Here is a 21,355-nt window from a genome sequence, read left to right as displayed (position 1 = left end):
TAACAACTACCTATACTCCTGGAAATGATGTAATGATATAATCAGAGTTCAAAACTTTTGAAAATATGCTCGGCTAGCTACAGTGCCAACCTAGGAGATGATAGCAAGACCAACTCAGGCTTCATGCATGAATACTTCAGCTCTTCCACAACTTCTGCTCTGAAGACTAATTTGAAGGGCCACTCACATCAAAAGTATAACTTCCTGTAAAGATTTACTGTTAGAAATATTAATCTTTCCCTGGATGTATTTAATTTGGGATATTCCAAGGATCCCTACATGTAGTTTGTCTTCTTGTACACATATGGAGGGCATGTCATTTACTTGTCCTCTTGTCCACATGTGAGGATGGCTCATTTTATAATTCCAATTATAAAGGAAACTAGTTTATCCTCCTTAAGAGGATTTTGACACTTCGCACACACTTATTATAGATGTGGCATTCATAGAAATGGGAGTTACACATGCGACCATATGCAACTCCTTTCTCATCTCCATAAAAGAGATGCTTCTTTCTCATTCGCATTTAATGTAATTGTAATGAGCTATTTTGCTCCACCATTTTCTCTCTTTTCTCTAGGCTTTTGCCTTCATTCATAATACTCACAAGGGGTTTTCTTTGCTTTCCCCTTTCAAATCCTTTGTCTCCTTGTTGCTATACTTTCGTGTATGCTCTTGGAAGTTGTTTATTTGATGGTAATATTTCTTCTCACTTAGATTGATTTCGTTTTCCTTGCTCTCATTTACTTTTCTTACATGGTTTTAGAGCTTGGTTACTAATCCTTGTTTTGAGTTTTTAGTGTTGAAGGTTGCTACTCATTGGAGCTCACCTTATTTGGAGACCTTTCTTGAGAGAAGTAGTTTTTGTGGCTCTAGCTCATTCTAACTCTGTGTGTGTAGTTTTTTTTTTTTTTTTTATCTATTATTTTATACTAACTCCCTTTGGAAGACGTGCCACCAGAGGGCTGGCAATTATTTAAAGTTTTTTATCCTCTTGCTTTGGAAGCTGCCAAAACAAGAGGAGTTTACTTCTAATACAATTGTTGTAGGCTAAATATCTCTTATTTTTTTATAAAAACTAATCCATTCTTGCAGGTTTCATTAAATAAAAACCTTGCTCTATTCGAAACTATTATTATCAATCAAATATTGATCTATTTATCTAACACTGTTCCTGCCAATTTTATTTTATTTTAAATCTAATAGAGCAAGTTTATTTTAGTATTGTTCTTTCAATCTACTTTATTACATATATTTCTTCAAGGTAATACTTATTGAAAATTCTTTCTTTTTCTGCAACTTTTTTTGAGACCTCTGCTTGTGTTCGCATTTCTTATGTGTCTGTTTTGGTTTTGATTGTGTTGTGTGGCGTCATCTTTCTCAGCCCATCCTTGGCAGCCTCCTCTGCTCTGTTCAGCTCTCTTCTTAACCACTCTCACGGGCTATTGTTTATTTTTTTCAGTTTGTAATCTACCTTGCAGTTGGCTGTAACATTTCTAACTTTCCACTGCTTGTGTTTTGTTTTCTTATCATTCTCTTTGGCTACCTCCATCGTACGGTTTTACCTTCCTCTTGTTTTCTTTTCTTACTCTCCTTTTGTCTCTGTCCCGCGTCCTCCTCTTTGCCACTCTAGTCTTGTTTCATAGTGCTATATGTATTGTGCAGCTGCATTCATCCTTTTAGATCGCTGCCTTCTGCTATTTTAGAGGCATTTTTGCGCTCTTCTCCTAACCCAGTTAGCCGTCTACTCCATTTGGGCATTTTGCTCAATCCATTTGAGAGTATCCATATATTGGTAAGGCTGCGGTTTTATCTTAGCTATCGCATGGAGCACCAATGTTAAGTTTTAATGTAAATGACGGAAGGACCTGATTAAGGCATCTAGAGACAACCGTTCTCAGATTTGGCTTTTATAATTTCGAGTTGTGCCTCTTTCAAACAAGTTCACCTTTGTTCCTCTCCTTGCATGCCAGGCTATCCACATCAGACATGCACGTAAGCTATTAATTCACCTCCTTCAGCCCCTTCTACTCCCTCTATTTCACACCAGTCTGAGTTTTGTCAAAGACATTTCCTATTACTCCAAATAGAGGCGATTCTTTATCCTATTCCTTTCTGCCCATTTTCTGTGGATTTCAATTATTCTCTGTGGCTTTGGAATCATTATATCTTTTTCAGAAAGTTTTTTCTTTCCGTTATCCACGCTAATACTTCTTAGGAAAGCTTTTTAAATAAATGAGTTTAATTATACTTGCCTTTTCTTCAATTCAAGATTATTGTTTATATTTTAAATCGAGTTACTCTTTTCTTTATTATTTTTTAATTATAAATTCAATCAAAGGGGATTTTTTCTTTCCTTTTCGCTCTCGCTATGCCCACTTTAATTCCGGAAATTAAGCTTAACAGTTCAAATTATCATTCATGGAAAACGCATATCTCCTTCATTTTTAATTTTAAACACATGTTAGATGTTGCAATGGATACTTTTGTTGAGCCCATTGCAACCGCCACCCAAGCTGAACAAGATGCTTGGAATACTAAAAACAAAGAAGCTTTAAGATTAATTGGCATTTCCATTATTCTGGATTTATAAGTCGTTAATAATTGGTAGCTTTAGTTGGATAAACTATAGTACAAATATATATATGTGTGTGTGTGTGTGTGTATGTGAAATATAATATATATATTAAATATATGAGATATTTATTATATTAATTACATTCTAATGAATAGACATGTCCCGTAAAGAGACATGTCTATCCATACATCATCCTATATTAGAGAGATGGCTACCATTTGGAAAGAACATACCACATACAAGGGCAGTACTACTACATTTGCAGCAGATCCGGGAAAACATCAACATGGTATTAGAGCCTAGTTGCAAATGTAGATTATGCAGATCATATAATATTGTCATGATAAATAATGAGTGATGAAACGAATATCAATCAATATTTCCATGAATTGAAAAGTCAGAAATTGATAGATATAATGGGATGAAATACATTCTCTCTTTGCATCTACGAGTGGAGATTTTCTCAAGGAGTTGTCTGACTAAAAAAAAAATATAGGTACGATTGGATCGGAGTCTACTCGTGTCTCGCTGCTCTTTGTCTCATGCACAAATGGAATCACCGAGTGCGAGATCGATTAGCAAAATCCACGAAAGTCTTAGATCGAGAAGCAATGTCAACTCAAAGCACGTGGATGAGGGGGTTGATGCCTAGTAGATTGATGTGTGAAGTCCATGGAGCAAGCACTCAACGCTAGTCCAAAAGTTGAATTTGCACAGAATGGGCACACGATCCACCATGAACGTCCTGAAATTCCAAGGACATACTTCTATCATAATCTCTACAGTCTACAACCAATGGTGCAGAGACTATATGGATGGTTTATAGTGGAAGTAGGAGAGAAGGAACCCTTCTCCTATGATGGAGAATTGAAATTCTGGTTGATGATTTCTGACACCAATCGCTCATCACCAAGTCTACAGAATGGAGCTGTGGGGGAAGAAATTCCAAGTCTGATCGCAGTAACAAAGAGTTAGTCTTAAATGAAACTCACAAGGCAATAGCATCTAGATTTTGGAATGATGGATCATACTAATGTCACCAATGTCGACAAGAATGAATGCTTGATCATGCAGAGCACTAATAAATTATTGGAGACGATCACTACAAATCGAGCTTAGGGTTGGTGTCGAATGTCTGCACCTACAATCTTAGAAATGATGGATTGGGGTGCACTCAAGGAATGTTGCCAACTAAAATAAAGAGACCCTCTTTGTGTTTTGGCTAACCCTTGTGGTGCAAGTGTGAAGTCCACTATAGGGTGGATGATGTGCTACTCGAAATGAGGTTGGTCATACTTGAACAATTGTGGTCGACGATGTGAATCATGCTTGGACTTTAGTTGAGAAAGCATGTGATCTCTCTTCTCACTCATGTGACTCTTAGTTGAGAGGCTTAGACTATACAAAGTGGAAGGAATGATAGTAAAAGAAAGAGGAGTTTGATTGAATAATGAAGACAAATTATCAATCCATAAATAATTAGAGATGGGTGTGATATCCCATACAAATTCAGTTATAATTGAATAGCAGGTCGAATAATATAATAAATGTAATAAAAACGAGCAGTGTGGGCACAAGTCTATATTGATGCCACATTGTATTTTTGCAATGAGACTACTATTGGGATATGAAGATAAATTGTCTATCTAAATGCATGTGTTCAAGGATTTTCTTGTGTGTACAATTTGTATTAGGGCTTCTGGTTGTAATAGTAAGCTCTGTGAGCCTGGTGAGATTCTACACTGTGGGCATTATGTTTAGTGATGAGGACATCTACAGGCACTTCCATTCCTCAATCTTTAACATTGCTCAAGAGTGGCCAATATGCGGGAAGAATATCGACCAAGTAAGATCAAGTGTAGTTCAACAGCTAATCTAAATCTTGGTGAATGGATTAGGAGATCTTGCGCATGCTAATATGTTTGTTGTTGAAATGGTAAGGGTTGAAGTGCAGATCACAGTTTTTGTGTAACTAACCGAGGTTGGATGTTTCCACTTTGGGTTATCTATCTCATGTATAGATTCGAGAGGTTGATGAGATTCACTCAACTATGAGAGGCCGAGGTTGCTTCACCTTGAAGATTACAAGCAGTGTCACATATATTAAGAAGAATCGCTTATCAAAAAAGGAAGACCTAACACGTACCAGTAATAAATGATTAAAATTGATTCATGCGTTATATTTCTAATATGGGCTCACCTTATGAAAGGAAATATTTGAATCACAAGGACAAAAGCATATGGAATTCAGATTCAAAGGAAATCTGGCATCTTCAAGAGGTCTAAATGTCAATGAACTCGAGCTTCAGAGGGAGCAGATGGGTTCAGTCAACTTGTGACAATCTCGATCATAGGGATTAAGAGGAAGTTTCACTATTGAAGGTGAAACACTTATGAGGTAAAATTGAGTTAATTGATTATTATACTAATTATATCATTTAAACGTCTTATGGGCCCTGTGTAAATCATGAGGAAGTGACGACTTCCAAATGATTAGATTAACTTGGAATTGCAAGTTGAGCATAAATATTCAATTTGGTACTCTTAAGTCAAGTGAACATGTTTTCATCTCTACGAATTCAAATAATAACTTTCAATCAAATAACAATAATCAGAATCAGAATAACCATAATCATAACCTTAACAACTCTAATCATTCAAATAATAAATCTAATTTCAAACATACTAATAGTAACAATAATAATAATAATCCTAATAATTCAACTATAATAATAATAATCAAAGAAATCATTCAAATTCCAAACCTCATTGTACTTATTGTGGTAAAGATGGTCATGTTGTTAGATTTGTTTCAAAAAGCAAAATGATAAAAAAAACATTAACAACAATAATCACCATCAAAAATCAAATCATAAAAAGGGTAATTCTAATGGTTCTAATTCTCATCATGCTTTTACTTGTAGTTATAATATTTCTAGACCATTAGAATGGATTGTGGATAGTGTTTCTTCTCAATATGTTACTTCTCATAAGGAAGTTTTTGATTCTTTGCAACCTAATTTAGTGAACAATCCAATTCAATAAGCTAATAATCATACTTGTAAAATTGAAGGTTTAAGTGATGTAAGTGTTCCTAATGGTAAATTGCATGATTTTTTTATGTTCCTAATTTGAAAACTAATCTTCTTTTCGTTGCAAGCCTATGTCAAGAATATAAAGTTGAATTCTATAAGGATATGTGTTATGTGATAAATCCTCAAAGTAATCAAGTTGTTGCTAATACTAAATTGGATCATGTTAATTTATTTAAATTTCATGAATTTGCTAGTTCAAGGTTTTCTTTACATACCTCTATTGATTTCAATATGGCATGAAAGACTAGGCCATTTAAACACTGATTATATTACTTTGATGCAAAAAGCAAATATCGTTGATGGATTGCCTCAAATTATTCCTTCCAAAATTGTTTGCACTGGTTGTATGAGTGGTAAGATGCATAGGGAGCCCTATCCAAGTGGTAAATCATGGAGGGTAGTAGTTGTTCCTAGTCTATAGTGACCTTTTAGGCCCCATGGAGAATAACTCCATCCAAGGTTGTCGGTATGCACTTACTTTTGTTGATGATTTTTCAAGGAGAACTTGGATCTATTTTTTGCATGGCAAGGATCAAGTTCTTGACATTTTTATTGAATTTCATTTATATGTTGGAAGGCAATCCGGTTTTAAACTTAAGATTCTTAGAACTAATAATGAAAAGGAATATATGAACAATGTTTTTCATTCTTATTTAAAATCATGTGGAATTAAACATGAGCTTACTATTCCTTATACACCACAACAAAATGGTGTGGCAGAAAGAAAGCATAGGACCATTGTTGAAATAGCTAAATGTATGTTATATGCTAAGGATATGCATAACACATTTTGGGCTGATGCTATGTCTTGTGCCACCTATCTTATTAATATGACTCCTACCAAAGCTCTCAAGGATATTACTCCCGAAGAAGCTTAGTCTGGTAGGAAGCCTAATTTACATCACTTGAGGATTTTTGGATCAATTGCTTATGTTCATACTCCAAAACAAAAAAGGCATAAATTAGAGGCTAAGTCTTCTCCATTTATTTTTGTTGAGTATAATGAAAATACTAAGGATTATAGAGTTTACGATTCTACTGCTAACAAAGTGCAAGTTGCAAGAGATGTTTGTATTGCAAAAAATGGAGTTCATGATTGCTCTAATGCACAAGATGCAGAATTTAGTGGCACTAAAATAGTATTAATGGAGGACCAACCTCTTTCTCTAGACCCTACTCCTACTCTTAACCCTCCTCCTCAAGCAACAATTGTTATTCCTCCTCCTCCTTCTCATGCTAGAAATGATAATCATGTTGCTACTAATGATGCATTTATAGATAATGATTCTTCTTTTAGTGATGATTCTATTACTACTAAGAGAAAACCTAAATGGGCTCAAGGCCTAATGAAAGTGATGATTATATTACTAGATTTGGTGGACTTAAACCTATGAGGATTAATTATTGCAATTATGCTTTGATGACTTCTATTATGAATTCTAATGATCCAAAGACTTTTGACCAAGCTATCTCTCAACCTTATTGACAAAAGGCCATACAAAAGGAATATGACTCTCTAATTGTTAATCAAACTTGGGATTTAGTTACTTTACCTCATGGTAAGAATTTAGTTTCATGCAAATGGTTATATAAAACCAAGTTGAATGCCAATAATGAAATTAGTAAGTTTAAAGCTAGATTAGTTGCTAGCGGTTTTTCTCAAATTGAACGCTTAGATTATAATAAAACCTTTGTTCCCGTTGCTAAAATGCCTACTATCAAACTTGTTCTTGCTTTAGCTTCTAAAATGAATTCACCTATCCATCAAATGGATGTTAAAAGTGCTTTCTTAAATGGTGATTTACATCAAGAGATCTATATGGCTCAACCCCCCAATTTTGTTAAAAAAAGTAGTGAAAATTTCGTTTGCAAATTGAAAAAATTCATTTATGGTCTCAAACAATCATCTAGGGAATGGCATTCTAAAATCACAAGGATCTTCTAGAAATAAGAATGATCCTAACTTATACATTAAACATACTCAAGATGATATTATCATTGTTATTCTTTATGTGGATGATTTGATTCTTACTTTTAGTTCAAATGCTTTAATTTCTAATGTTAAGTTTCAACTTAACCAAAAATTTCAAATGATTGATTTAGGTAGTTTGCATCACTTTTTAGGCATGCAAATTTGGCAAACTCTTAAGGGTAATTTTCTTTCTCAAAGCAAGTATGCTCATGATCTTTATATAAAATTTAAGATGAACGATTCTAACCATGTTTCCATTCCATGTGAATTAGGAACTAAGTTAATGGCTGATATGAATATTCCGTTTGTTGATGAAACTTTGTATAGGCAACTAGTAGGAAGTTTAAATTATTTAACTCTTACTAGACCCTATATTGCTTGCTTATAGTGTTGGTTTAGTTTCAAGATTTATGTCGAAATCTCAACAAACACATTTCAAAGTTGCTAAAAAAGTATTAAGGTATACTAAAGGAACCATTAATATGGAATTATTTTATGATGCTGATTCGGATTTTATTTTACTAGGCTAAACTGATTCCAATCTAAGTGGAGATCCCAATGATGGGAGATCTACTTGTGGGTATTGTTTCTTTGTTGGTTCAAGTGCAATTTCTTGGAAAAATTAAAAAGAACATTCTATTTCTCTTTGCTCTCAACAAAAGCTAAATAGAAAGGTTGTACTAATGTTATACTAAGGTTGTACTAATGTTATACTAATGCATCTAAGGAGGCTTTATGGCTTAGAAGGATTCTTGAAGATTTGGGTCTACCTCAACAAGCACCTACTCCATTACATTGTGACAATCAAAGTGCTATTGCCTTAGTAAACAATCCAACCTTTCATGCAAGGACAAAACATATTTCTCTCCAACATCACCTCATTAGAGAACAAGTTGAAGACAGACAAGTTACACTCCTTTATTGCAAGGGTGAAGATCAAGTGGCTAATATTTTGACAAAGCCACTCTCTAAAGAGAGATTTCAATTTCATTGTAAAAATTTGGGTTTACAACCCCTTCATGTAAGCTCCCCAAGTAAAGATTAAGGGGGGCTATTAGAAACATTAATCTTTCCTTGGATGTATTTAATTTGGGATGTTCCAAGAATCCCTACATGTAGTTTGTTCTCTTGTACACACGTGGAGGACATGTCATTTACTTGTCCTCTTGTCCACATGGGAGGACAACTTATTTTATAATTCCTTTTATAAAAGAAATTAGTGTATCCTCCTTAAGAGGATCTTGACACTTTGCACACACTTATTATGAATGTGTCATTCATAGAAAAGGGAGTTACACATGCAACTCCTTTCTCATCTCTATAAAAGAGATGTTTCTTTCTCATTCTTCTTTACACATCACATTGATGTTATTGTAATAAGCTATTTTGCTCCACCATTTTCTCTCTCTTGTCCCTAGGCTTTTGCTTTCATGTACAATACTCACAAAGGGTTTTCTTTGCTTTCCCATTTCAAATCCTTTGTCTTCTTGTTGCTCTACTTTGGTTTATGCTCTTGGAAGTTGTTTATTTCATGGTAACATTTCTTCTCACTCAACTCGCTTGGGTTGATTTCGTTTTCCTTGCTCTCATTTACTTTTCTTACATTTACCAATCTCTAGGCTCGAGAAAAATGAAGAAATATATCTCATATATAATAGAATCAGAAACAATCGCAAAGCACCCAGTTTCTGCTATTTTATGAGCATGTTTCCTAATATATGGAACCTCATATCCTCTCCGCTGCATTACGAGGCAATATGAAGTCATCTTCAGCCAATAGAATGTTGTTTCAAAAATTATTACATCAAAATTATCTGCTTGCAAATCAAATATGTATTTCCCTATTGATGTATTTCCTCCAAAATATTCAGCACTTCTTATAATTAATAATCTTCAATGATGATGTCTAGAGACTCTGTGAAGCACAGATATAACTCAATTATTCTGTCCTCCTTACTAAGCAACCCATGGCATATTCAGAAAAGCTTACAAACCTGCAAACCTCACAGAAAAGCTTACAATGCCAAACTCAGATGAAGTTAAATCCTTAATCCAATAATACTTGCCTTCTCATATTTCATTAAACTTCATTCATGGGACCCAATAAATATCACTTGATTGTTTGTTCCAGCTAATCATTGTCCCTTGTATGCATAATGTTACCGTGAAAGATTACTGGTGCAGGTGTCTTCACTTAATACAGTTATTTTCCAGCCCAACAATCTCTATGCTTAGTCTTCACCAATATGCCAGCCGTTGAAGTTTTACAATAATAGCAAAGTCAACAATATTTGATTTACCAACCATAAAATAGCAAGGATTTTAACTCAAATATTGACAGCAGTGCCCCATTCATTTCATGCCAAAGCTTCATCTTATCTCCCAGCACTCACAGCACACATTAATTTATTAGTTTCAAGTCAGATATAAAACACAACCACCTTTAATTCTACAATAATATATCTCCACGAAATATATTATTTGCCCCCACAAATATATTATATGCTCTCCACCTTCAAATATGAAGGTACGATTACCCTTTTTCTATTAAATATAATTCTCATACACCCCTTATATTCTGGGTAACAGGCCTTTAAGAAGTTATGAAATACTCTTTTTAAAACATAATATTCTGGCTCTAAATTATTTATAATTCTCTTCGTTAGTAGCTTCCATTGGGGACCAAATACATTGCCAAGCACATAAAATCAAGCCCAAATCTAAGTCGCAGACCTTAGAAAAAAAATATCAACTATTCCAAACTCTTGATAAAAACCTTCACCAGGGGGATTATATTCAACTATGACTGCAGGTATCAGTAGAGCGTTTGAAGAAATACAACTGCTGAGCTGCAGTTCTTCATGAGCCATTAATATATTGATTATAAATTTTCATCAATTCAACAGTCAGAGACAGCACCAATAATTTCTTCAGAAATATAATCTGCAGCTGCTTTAATTGACTGAAACAAACCCTTGCAAATTTTCACAATGACAGGCTAGCAGGAAAACCAGCTCTGATACACTGTTTTATCCCACCTAGATATTTAATGCAAAATCTCCCAAATAATTTTCAAAACTACCAAGATAAACTTATGCAGAAAATTTAAGAATAACCAGTGATAAAACCAGCATGTGCTCAGATTGAAACTCTCAGAACTATTATTGCATTATAATAATCAGCAATACAATAACAAAATACAATCCAATTTTTAAAATAGTAGTAACAGTCAGATCGGATAAACAAAGAACTTGAAATACAACTGTGAATTCCATCGCAAATCCATCACTGATGATGCCTGAAGGTTTTCATCTTCAAATTTCAGAAAGAAAGCTCAAAGCTTCCTCAGTTTCTCCAGGGGAAATCCCAAAATTGAACTGAATCCAAGCATGAAGAGAATGAGCCTCTGCAAGTCCATTTTGTTACACATCCCTGTGACTCTTCAATTCCCTTGGCCTATCTCTTCATATTTCTCTGTGTCCTTTTATTAATCCACTTTAAATTAATAAATCCATTTTAATAATAAAGTGGTATAAAATAGACTATTAAATCTTCAAGCATTAAAACAAATGATCAAACGAACTCAGAAGACCATGTGTGATGGCTTGCCGGAAAGCTCTCAGGGATTATGCTCCAAGTCCAATACTGAAAAATGCCAAAGGACTGAACCCTGCTGACTTACTATGAAATGTAAGTATCAAGCAACCTTGTCAAGACAGATCTAAATGGCCTAGAACTGGAAGTGCCCAGGCCCAATCCCATACTAACCCTGTACTGTTCTGGTTAGCCTGCAGAATCATGGCGAATAGGGCTAACAACGCATCCAGAAATAATGGCTAGAAAACGGGGACATTACAGTTATGTACTCCACTTCAACTAAGCATAATGCTACTGCTGTCTTTCCTGCTAAACTAGATCATTGTACCTGACCTGAAGCTGAAAAAACCCCTAAAATGATCTTCTTAGCAGAAGCATCACCTGCCCAGTCTAAATCAACATCTTTCTTGTCCTATACAGGGTGCTTGCTGGCCTTTTCTTCGTCGCCAGGCAGTTCTAGGTGGTTTCTGCATTTGGTGTTTTCAACATTACAGTTGTACAAACTTATATGTTTCCCATTAAAATAATATTTCAGGCTCCCACCTTTTACCTAAAAAACCAACCCTCTCCAACATAGTTCAGCTCGTACTGAATTGTGCCCTTCAAATATTGGCATACATGTTCTGCAGGAATTCAATGAACTTGCTTTGGAAAACATAATTCCAATTAATGTGTTCACTGCATAACAAATATGAGGTCTAGTATTTATGAAATATATTAAGAACCTATTAGCTACATGTAGACTTCTAATGCACCTTGCCACACTCATGTCAAATTTGGATGCCAACTTCCTCTTGCACTATAGCATGAGCTCACTATTTCATATAAGAATTGTATCTTTCTGCATAAATATAACTAGCAAATCAGAATGATCAGATAAATAATATAATTCAGAGTTTGTAACAATTTTAGTGAACCCTAATCTTAATAAATGCCCGTCAATCAAAGAGTACAATGCATGAGGTGCTTGATTCAGCCAATATAATCTTTTTTAGCCTCCATATATGGGTTTCCCATGTGTAATTCAAATCTGTTAGGTTGATTTATATAAACCTATTCCTCTATATGTTAAACAAGGTGGTCATTTTACATATCCTAGGTCTATAAGCCAACTAAAATCAGAAGGAAAAGACATAATTACCTATAAATACATCAGTATACCACTCATGCACCTTAAATCCTCTACATTAATATAAACTTCTTAGTCTATGATCCATTTCAAAATCGTTGTTTCTACATTCATCTTACATACAGATCAATCAAAATCAGAAGCAAAAGGCATAATTACACATATAGAACCTATATGTACATGGGTATACCACTCATGCACCTTAACTCCTCTAGATTGATTCATATAAACTTCTTACTGTGATCCATTCAAAAGCATTGTTTCTACATCCATGTTACATTAAGGCCAGTTGAAATCAGAAGCAAGAGACATAATTACACATATAGAAGCATACCATGCAAACTGGAGCAAGAGTCTCATCATAATCAATTCCCTCAAAGAACAAATTTTTCTTTGAATTTCTTTACGCTCCCATCTGATGCATGTTTCACTTTGTACAGCCACTTTGAATTGAGCATTGACTTCCCATGAGGTGTTGGCAAAATATTCCGAACATTATTCTAAAAAGCGGAGTTGTACTCCTCTGTCGCATCCTACCATGTCTAATCTAAGCTTGCCTCCTCAAAAATGAAATGCTCAACATTCAAGATCCAAACATCAATGCAACATAACTTGGAAGCTTCTTGAGTGGACGGCTAATTCCAAATGAAAATTTCGGTACTCCTACTTGCTATGCATTCCTACAAAATTTGAGTAAGCAATTTAGGCTTCTTGATTGTTTAGATGTGGCCAGGGTAGCTTCAGATATACTAGAACTTGACTAGTCTTTAATAGGCACTAGTATATTTTGTTGATCAAAACTTGAAGCTGTGAATTGTTCATTATCCTCAACCTCCAGAAAAGGCTCCAAAGGCTTAGAGGACCAAGCAGCCTGGTCACACTTAGCATCTTATCTTGCTACTATCCTCCTTTGTGATAAAACATAAATAAGTTCTGAAAGACAAACTATATTCCTCAAAAAGAAAAAATCTTTCAGGCTAAAAGATTCAAACCTGGTACTTTTATCTTTTGGCACCTGAATGTAAACACACTTCCAAACACCCAAAAATGAGAACTAAAAAGCTTCTCTCGAATGAAATCTTCTTCTAGAGCCTTGTCCTCTTATGTGGACACTTGCTTACTATGTATATTGAACAACTAAGCTTCAACTCAAAGAAACATGAACAAATCTAAGTCATGAATCAGTAGACTTAGCACTCTTTGGGGACCTGTTTTTCCTCTCTCCGACTCAATTCTATTGATAGTTGTAAGGAATGATCTATATTCTCCAGTTTACTATTAAAAGAACATCAAAGTGCTTGAAGATATACTCGCCTTCATTACAGATCTCAAAAACTCAATTCTTTGACCTAAATAGCTTCCACAAAAGCTTTGAACAACCGAAATTTCCCAAAATCCTCATATTTGGTTATCATAAAATAAATCTAGGTTTTCTTTCAAAATCAGCAATGAAAGTAACTTCGTAAATATTTCCAGCCAAAGAAGCTGTTAACGTAGGTCCACAAGCATCTAACTGGGTCAAATATAGAATCCATTTTGACTTGTGCTCATCGTTTGGAACAATAGTCTTGATGTGCTTGTCAAGTGCACATCCCTTGCATATATCATTATTTTCAGCCTTAAAGTTAGGTAATCATACACCATATCCTCAAATGAAATAGAGCTCCATAGTGCAAGTACCCAAATCTAATGTGCCAAAGATCACACAATTTGTCACCATCATGTATCAACAACACAACACCTCTCTAGTCAATGTCTGGCTAGGGTCTTGGCTACGATTTCTAATGATTTCTTGTTGATAATCAAATTCAGCCACACTTGAAAAATGTCATAGCTGAAACTGATATTAAATTCCTTGCTAATCCAGGATCATAAAGAACATCATGAAAGTGAAGAATATTAGCAGAAAACATGTAGAAAATTATAGTTCTTATCACAACAATAAAACATGTGGCATCACCACAGAGTTCTACATGTAAACCAACCTTCTACTCCTGAAATTTGTTAAATATCTTTTTATCAAATGGCATGCCTTGATGCTACAGTCCACATACCACCTTACACCAAAAATGGCTTTAGTGGATAAGCATGAAACCATGGCAAGGCTAGTCTCAAGCCTGGACAGCTAATCCACTATTGAAGCTTTTGCACCCTTTTAGATCTACTGCTTAGCTTGTCTTCATAGGATATTAAGAAGCTTAACAGTTAACACATGAAACACTTGATATGGTTTAAATCTTTCTTACCTTATTTAGAAGATTTGCCTCCTAATCTTTTCCTGTCACATTTTACTCATCTTCCCAATAAGAGCTTGGCTCTAACTTCCATTCAATAATTATATTCTAATGTAATTTCTTCCTAAATGAAATCATCCCAAAAGCTTTTCAAAATTTAGAGGCTTTTCATTAACACAAAACCCCAAACAAAGAGTTCTCAAAATGGAGAGGACTCATTTACAACCACAGGTCCCGTACCCCTAACTTTAATCACAATTATTGCTAGCTGAACATATATTTATGTGATCTTCATTATGAAGGTGGTTATTTGTCTTTGTGTCACTCGTGCATGTGGCATTGAATTTGTTCTTCATCAACATCTTATAAGATATGTTAACGCTGATAAAGAGTGGTCAAGGCATCACGCATATAGTTTGAAGATATTTTTCAACAAAATAAACAATCAAATGATCCTTCACAAAATCCAAGATGGTTATTGTTCAGCCAACAAAATGAAATGAAAAAAAATGTCAGCATGGTATGTATATAGACCCGAAGATAAACTTCTTCCATCAACATTTGCAATCTGCACTCCAAGGAGTAAATTTTTGCAACTGCCGAAAACTTGAGACATACTAAAACTGAACATATCACATAAAATCCAGATCCACAACCTAATAGGTTGCAGATTAATACTCCTGAAACTAAACCAACTACAATATCACACCCTATAAGTTATAACATTTCACAGGTTCAAGATACTTCAATTGCTAATGCAAAGCAATGAAATCTTCTTACCACTCCTTCACAAGCAGAAACATATTCCATTACAATCATGGAAAATATTGATAACAGTGCTCTACTATCATGTTTAAGCTGATTAACATGTTAAAATTCAGCACAAGGATACAAATTTTGCACAAAAGGTTTTGAAATGAATTGTTAAACTTTGATCAAACCTGCAATTCCGAGTGCTATGCATATACACAGACTTCTGAAAGTACAAAAAACAATGAATAAATATTGACATCAAATTATATCAGTTGTCTGAAATATTCTTCTGTGTCCTGTGGGCATTAAATAGACCCGTTAAATTAGGTAAACAGAAATAGGACTAAAGCACTAATTTTGGAGCTTATCACATTCTCCGTCACTTAGATCTCTCTCCAATGAGTTGGTCAATGATCCGATAGAAAGGTTTAACTGACTGTCATCTTCAGTCTCATTTTAAGACTTGTCCAATTGTCTGAGATGATAACTTTAGTCTTTAACTAGTTTCTTTGTCTATCAGTCAATGTTAGTTCTAGATTTAGTAAATGAGAGTTGTATAAATTCAATTATCCAACACCTGCTGCAATGTAATTATTCCAAATCAGCCTCTCATGCTTTTCTCCTCTAGTGATTTGATTGTATTGAACTCACCCATTGGGATGATTCTGACATCTTAATTTTTGATTGACCAGTTTTAGAAGTGATTGAGGTTTATTTAGCAGTTTCATCTTACAGGACAGGTATTTACATTTATAATATAAAAGGTTAAATTCAAAAACCGTTTGCAGCTATTATTTGCTTGCTGCTCCTGATCCCTATCACTTTATCTTGAGACAAAGAGATCAACCTTGCAGTTTCTTCAAGGAGAACCTTATTTGAACTGCTAGAAAGTGGTATTTGATGGTATTGCTCATGCCCCAGACTTTTCAGGAGAACAACCACATGAGATCTGCTAGTAAGAGTTGCTTGCTTTGCTGGTATTATTTTGACCTGATGATTTTTCAAGACTTGTGAGGAATTTCACATAAAAGGTTTCTTGAAGCAAATGGGAAAAAATGTTTGCATCTATTATTTGCTTGCTGCTCCTGGGTCCCCTCACTTTAGCTTAAAACAAAGAGATCACCCTTGCAGTTTCTTGAAGTAGAACCATATCAATCGTATCCTTTCTTATTTGAACCTTTAGCAAGTGGTGTTTGTTGGGGATGCTTGTACCCCAGAGTTTTCAAGAAAACAATCACATGAGATCTGATATTATTCTTTGATCAAATGTTTTCAAGACTTGTGAGAAATTTTCCTTTTCCTTTTCCTTGACACATAAACAAGCTGATAAGTTGAACTAACAACAAAAGTTATTAATTCAAAACAACAGTATCCATTTTGTTGCACATGGGTCAAGTCTAACCATCACTTAGTATTTAGAATAATAATGCAAAAGCAAGAAATTAGGATAATATAATTTTAGAAGCTTTTCATTTGAGCAATTGATGGAAAAAAACAAGAGAAAGGTCAGACAAACTAAGAGCCATAGACAGTTAGAGAATTAGATAGTGGTCGGGATATCAAAATCTGCAAGTGTTGTGAACACAAGACGGAGAAACCAAGGCCAAGAGCTCAGAAAACTATAATGTGATTTACGTGAGCTGGACTTAGCCACTGAAATACTGTCAGAAAAATACCCTTGAAGGGATGAAATCAAATCAAACAGCCATGAATCCTGCTGGAATACATGAAGTTTGAATAAATTTGGAATAGATTCAGTATGAACAACAGGAAAAAAAGAAAACCAATTAGGAGTAAAGACAAGAAAGACTTAACAACTTAAGGGTAAAAAGAATTACAAATCTGTGACTTAGGAGCAGCAACAAAGGTATAATTTGCAGGTAGTACCCAAGGTAGAGTAAACATTTATATTTGGGTGAATTCAAGTATTAAAACTAGGAATCAGAAGATTGACTATTTTAAGGGAAAACATGAGATTCAATGAATCCACAAGTCCAAAGCCTAAATCCAGTTTGAGTAAGCAAATCAAACCTGTCAACTTGTATAAAGAGAAATTTGAAGCTGTGCGAGAATCCAATAAATTCATACTTACACCATCATAATCTCAAATAGACAGACTATTGACCGCAATCAGGACTAGCAGTTCATTATATCTCCAGAACTATTTAGGAAAGCAACAGAGTATGAATCGAAACAGGTCGACTAAGAGCCAAATATACCTTAAAAATGCAGACACAAACTGAAATTTTAATTTTGGCACTACTAGAACATTAAGATGCATACTTTACACAAGCTATCATCCTACTTTATTGGTATTAACTCCCTTCATAGGCTTTCCTCTTGTAATTTATTGGTTGTATAGTTCTTTTATGTATTTTTGGTAGGTATCTATCCCCTTGAATTTCCTTGTCAATTATGGCTTTGTTCATCAGACTCATGATGTGACAAATTGACTGGAAAATCAATTGCCTTTAGGTTGATCAAACAATAATTGTTAAATTTTTAGCTTGGGTAGGAACTACCACACCTATTCATTCACATTGTAGATGTGTTAGAAACCATTGACAAGAGGTTCAAGTTATTCTCTTTTGCATTTTGCATATAAGGATTGAAGGAAAGTCAATTATTTAGCGAAATAAGTCTAGTAAAGTGCAGATAAATAGAACTGATATATTTATCTGCTCTTTAAAGATGAGATTTGGGCTAAATAATGTAAAGATAGGCGCAGTATAGCAGTAATGTAATTAATAAACTGTGAATTTGCATGCAGTTGTGAGAAGTACAGCTCGTACAGGTTTCCTTATAAGTTTTTTAAAGGAATGAAACTGAAATATGATTTGAAGGTGTAGTTATCTTGGGATATTGCTATCAGGGTTTAACTGTGTGATTTTGAGTCAAAATCATTGACCCATGTCTCATGAGTAGTGATTCAACATGAATTCATCTCTCATGAGAATAAGAGATTGCTACAATGTTCAGAAAGTTATTTTTTCTGCTGTTAAATCATTTATGATTTGAGTTATTTAAGTAGAGAGACAACAGGACAACAGTGGCCTGGGATTGGAAATTCTTCTTTAACTAAATATCAAATTTGAGATCTCGACAGCTGCAAATGAATTGAAGCATACGTTATAAGTAGTGGATAGCTGCATGTTCAATAATTTCAATGATCTGTGAAAGAAGTTTGGTACTCTCACTGGCAAATCCTAACTAATCACTGAAACATTGTTTTTACTATACAGTGAACACCAAGGAATTGAGAAATAAGCCTATGAAAACATCAAATGATTGAAAACCATAAACACCTTGACTTGATTTGTAGGAAAAGCTCGACTTTTTCTAATTGAAGTTAGAATGTGTAAGGGAACTGAGAATATAAGGTGATTGAGATAACATGAATATCTATAGTCTACAAGAAAGTTACACACTTCAGGATCTAACGCTCAAAAATAAACTTGAATACCAATCTGTATAAAAAGTGCAACATTAAAATGATATAGTGCATAAGTTGAGCACCAGTTAAGATTAAAAGCACAGATATTTGCACAATTCTATAGATACCTGAAAATGATTGCTCTGTGCAGTTATAAATGAGCAAATACAGTTACTAACGATCTAAACAACAATCTATGATGCATCAAAGTCAACTAAGAAACAATTTATTTGAGTATACAATCTATGATCCGCCCAATTCAACCAAGGTAAACAGCAATTTATCTCATTGCTTAAGTTCCTGACATCTTACCAGACCAGGAGAGCTATTAAGTTCTGCATTGACTTCGACTATTTGCCCTGAAATAGGCGAGTATACATCACTGGTCGCTTTTACACTTTCTACAGCACCGAAAGTGCCCCCTTTTGAAACATTGGTCCCCACATCGGGTAGCTCAACAAACACAACATCTCCTAGATGATCCTGTAAGATTAAAAATCAACAAATAAAAACATAAAAACATTTAACCAATATATGTTGCACCCATAATAATGACAACTACAACAAGTCTCGCATTACTGCACATAGATATAACATGCCAATTTCAGACCCAAACCATTGCGATATGCAGTCATTCTTATTAAACCTCCACTGAAAACTTCCTAAATAGTAGCAGCCACGTCAAATCACAGAAGACTTGCTAAAACCAACTCAATCCCCTTATTACAAAATCAAAAGCCGAAGATGAAAGCCCAATTTCGCATTAAAATCTAAAAAAGCAGATAAGACTAGACAAAATAACACTGTGCGGACTAAGAATCTGAACCCACTCCCAAATAAGATATAGTCACCTGACTTTTGCCTTGAAGAACACTCGCAAGTAATAAAACCCATGTATAAGTGGTACTGTAATACTCACCTGAGCATGATCACTTATTCCAACAACAGCAAGTGGGCCGTCAACTTTGACCCACTCATGCGAATTAGCATATTTAAGGTCCTCGACAACTGCGAAAGAATCAGCATAAGATACAGTGAAATTTTCAACGACTAGTGTAACTCTGTTTTCATTATTCATAAAATGCTTGTGGCACGTTCAGATTTAGGTTGTTTGATTAGGATTCAGGGTCTCGTTTAAGGAAGTTATTTAGCCAGACAATAAACGCTCGAAGTTCAAACACAAATCCATGAAAACATAAAGAAAATACGGGAAAATATATTACCAGAAGCAAACCCACGAGAGAGAAGAGCATGAAATGGAAATGGAGAAGATCTGACGGAGCTTGTGTTCATCCTTAATCTTAAATGAGACGCGGCACGCGAAGCCCAGGCCATTCTGACTGATCTTCAACACCACCACCTCCAATCCTAAATCCTCGTTTCACCTCAATCCAAATTTGCAACTCCCCTCACCTGCCCTGCTCCTTGTTTATGGTGTGAATGAGCAAGTGCGCACATACCAACTGTTTTGCAATATTTTTAAGCAAAGCGATGGGTAACTCTCTCATCACCCACGTTAGGTACCACCAACCCCAAAAGTACCATTCGCATATAATTCGTCCTCCACTTGTTAGTCCCTGCCTTTTAAAAGGCAGCGACGAATGTTTTCATAATTAATTGTGCTTTGAAACTTCCAAAAGAATAATATATCTTATGTTCATAGTATTTAATATTTCGAGTTTTGAAATTTATTGGAATTTTTGTATTTTTCTATTTGTCGCTGGTTTTTGCTAGTGGTTTAATTAGTTTTGTAAATTAAAAATAAAACAGCAAGAAGCGGCCACATTTCCAAAATAGAACAGCTATAAAGCTTTTATTAATGTTTGATAGGATAGTTGCCCGAGTTTGCATGCTTTAATATTTACTTTGTTAATAATTAGTATTGAATGCAGCATTAAATCTCTTCGATGGATGCAGTGTTCAAAGTTTGGATTAAATATGGAACTGGATTTACTTGCCTTTTGTTGTTTCCAGACCAAACGGTGGAGATTTCTGAATTTGCTAGGTTTTCGCTCTTGTCTGCTTGTATCAAAACTCGGTCATCTGCATTTGTGGTGGTGGGAAGCTGGGAGGGGAAGTATACTAGAGCTATGGAATGAGGCGTATCTTTGCAAATTTTGTAGTTGTTGCAGAGGAACTCTAGTTTGTGGGTACGGCTTCCTCGCACCTCAACTGGGTTTGCCACTTTTCAACCTTACTTCTTTTTGCCAACAGTTTTTATGTGTCATGTCCATTTTCTTGTCAAGCAAGATTCATAAAAGAGGTTTGAATTTCCTGTCAACCCAACCAAAAATGTCTTGCTAGGGTTTCAATTTTTTGAGTTTATATCTTTTTCTTTTTCCTCTGATTCTTTAAATCTTCTCAACTTAGCTTTATTTGTCGTGGTTTTGGGGGTTTGCGTATTCATCTATGTATTTGTGAGTTTCAAATTTGTATGTCTATGTACTCTCAATATTTCGCAGGGCCAAGTATCTATGATGGCGTATTGGCAATCTGATTAGGTATTGGGGCCTAAAGATTTAGTTTGAATATTTTAGAAAGGGCTAACCGGAGTTTATGTTTAG

At 34.8% G+C, this 21,355-nt stretch overlaps 1 protein-coding gene across 1 annotated transcript in view; it reads right to left on the bottom strand.

Moving 5' to 3' along the window:
• LOC149578413 (glycine cleavage system H protein 2, mitochondrial-like) overlaps positions 1-20,245 on the bottom strand; it is a 69,725-nt gene extending 49,480 nt beyond the window's left edge. The window contains exons 1-3 of the mRNA XM_089828996.1: positions 20,015-20,245; positions 19,711-19,799; positions 19,104-19,274 (exon numbers count right to left, since the gene is read on the bottom strand). Coding sequence (XP_089685122.1) covers positions 19,104-19,274; positions 19,711-19,799; positions 20,015-20,126 — 372 coding nt within the window. The 5' untranslated portion in view covers positions 20,127-20,245. The remainder of the gene's footprint in view (positions 1-19,103; positions 19,275-19,710; positions 19,800-20,014) is intronic.
• Positions 20,246-21,355: the final 1,110 nt, after the last annotated feature.

The sequence above is a fragment of the Cupressus sempervirens genome, chromosome 1 (genome assembly GCF_028749045.1).
Source record: "Cupressus sempervirens isolate cs-2001-9-10 chromosome 1, ASM2874904v1, whole genome shotgun sequence".
Classification (NCBI taxonomy): domain Eukaryota; kingdom Viridiplantae; phylum Streptophyta; class Pinopsida; order Cupressales; family Cupressaceae; genus Cupressus; species Cupressus sempervirens.
Note: the sequence above shows the minus strand (reverse complement) of the source record. Positions and strands in the feature narration are given on the sequence as shown.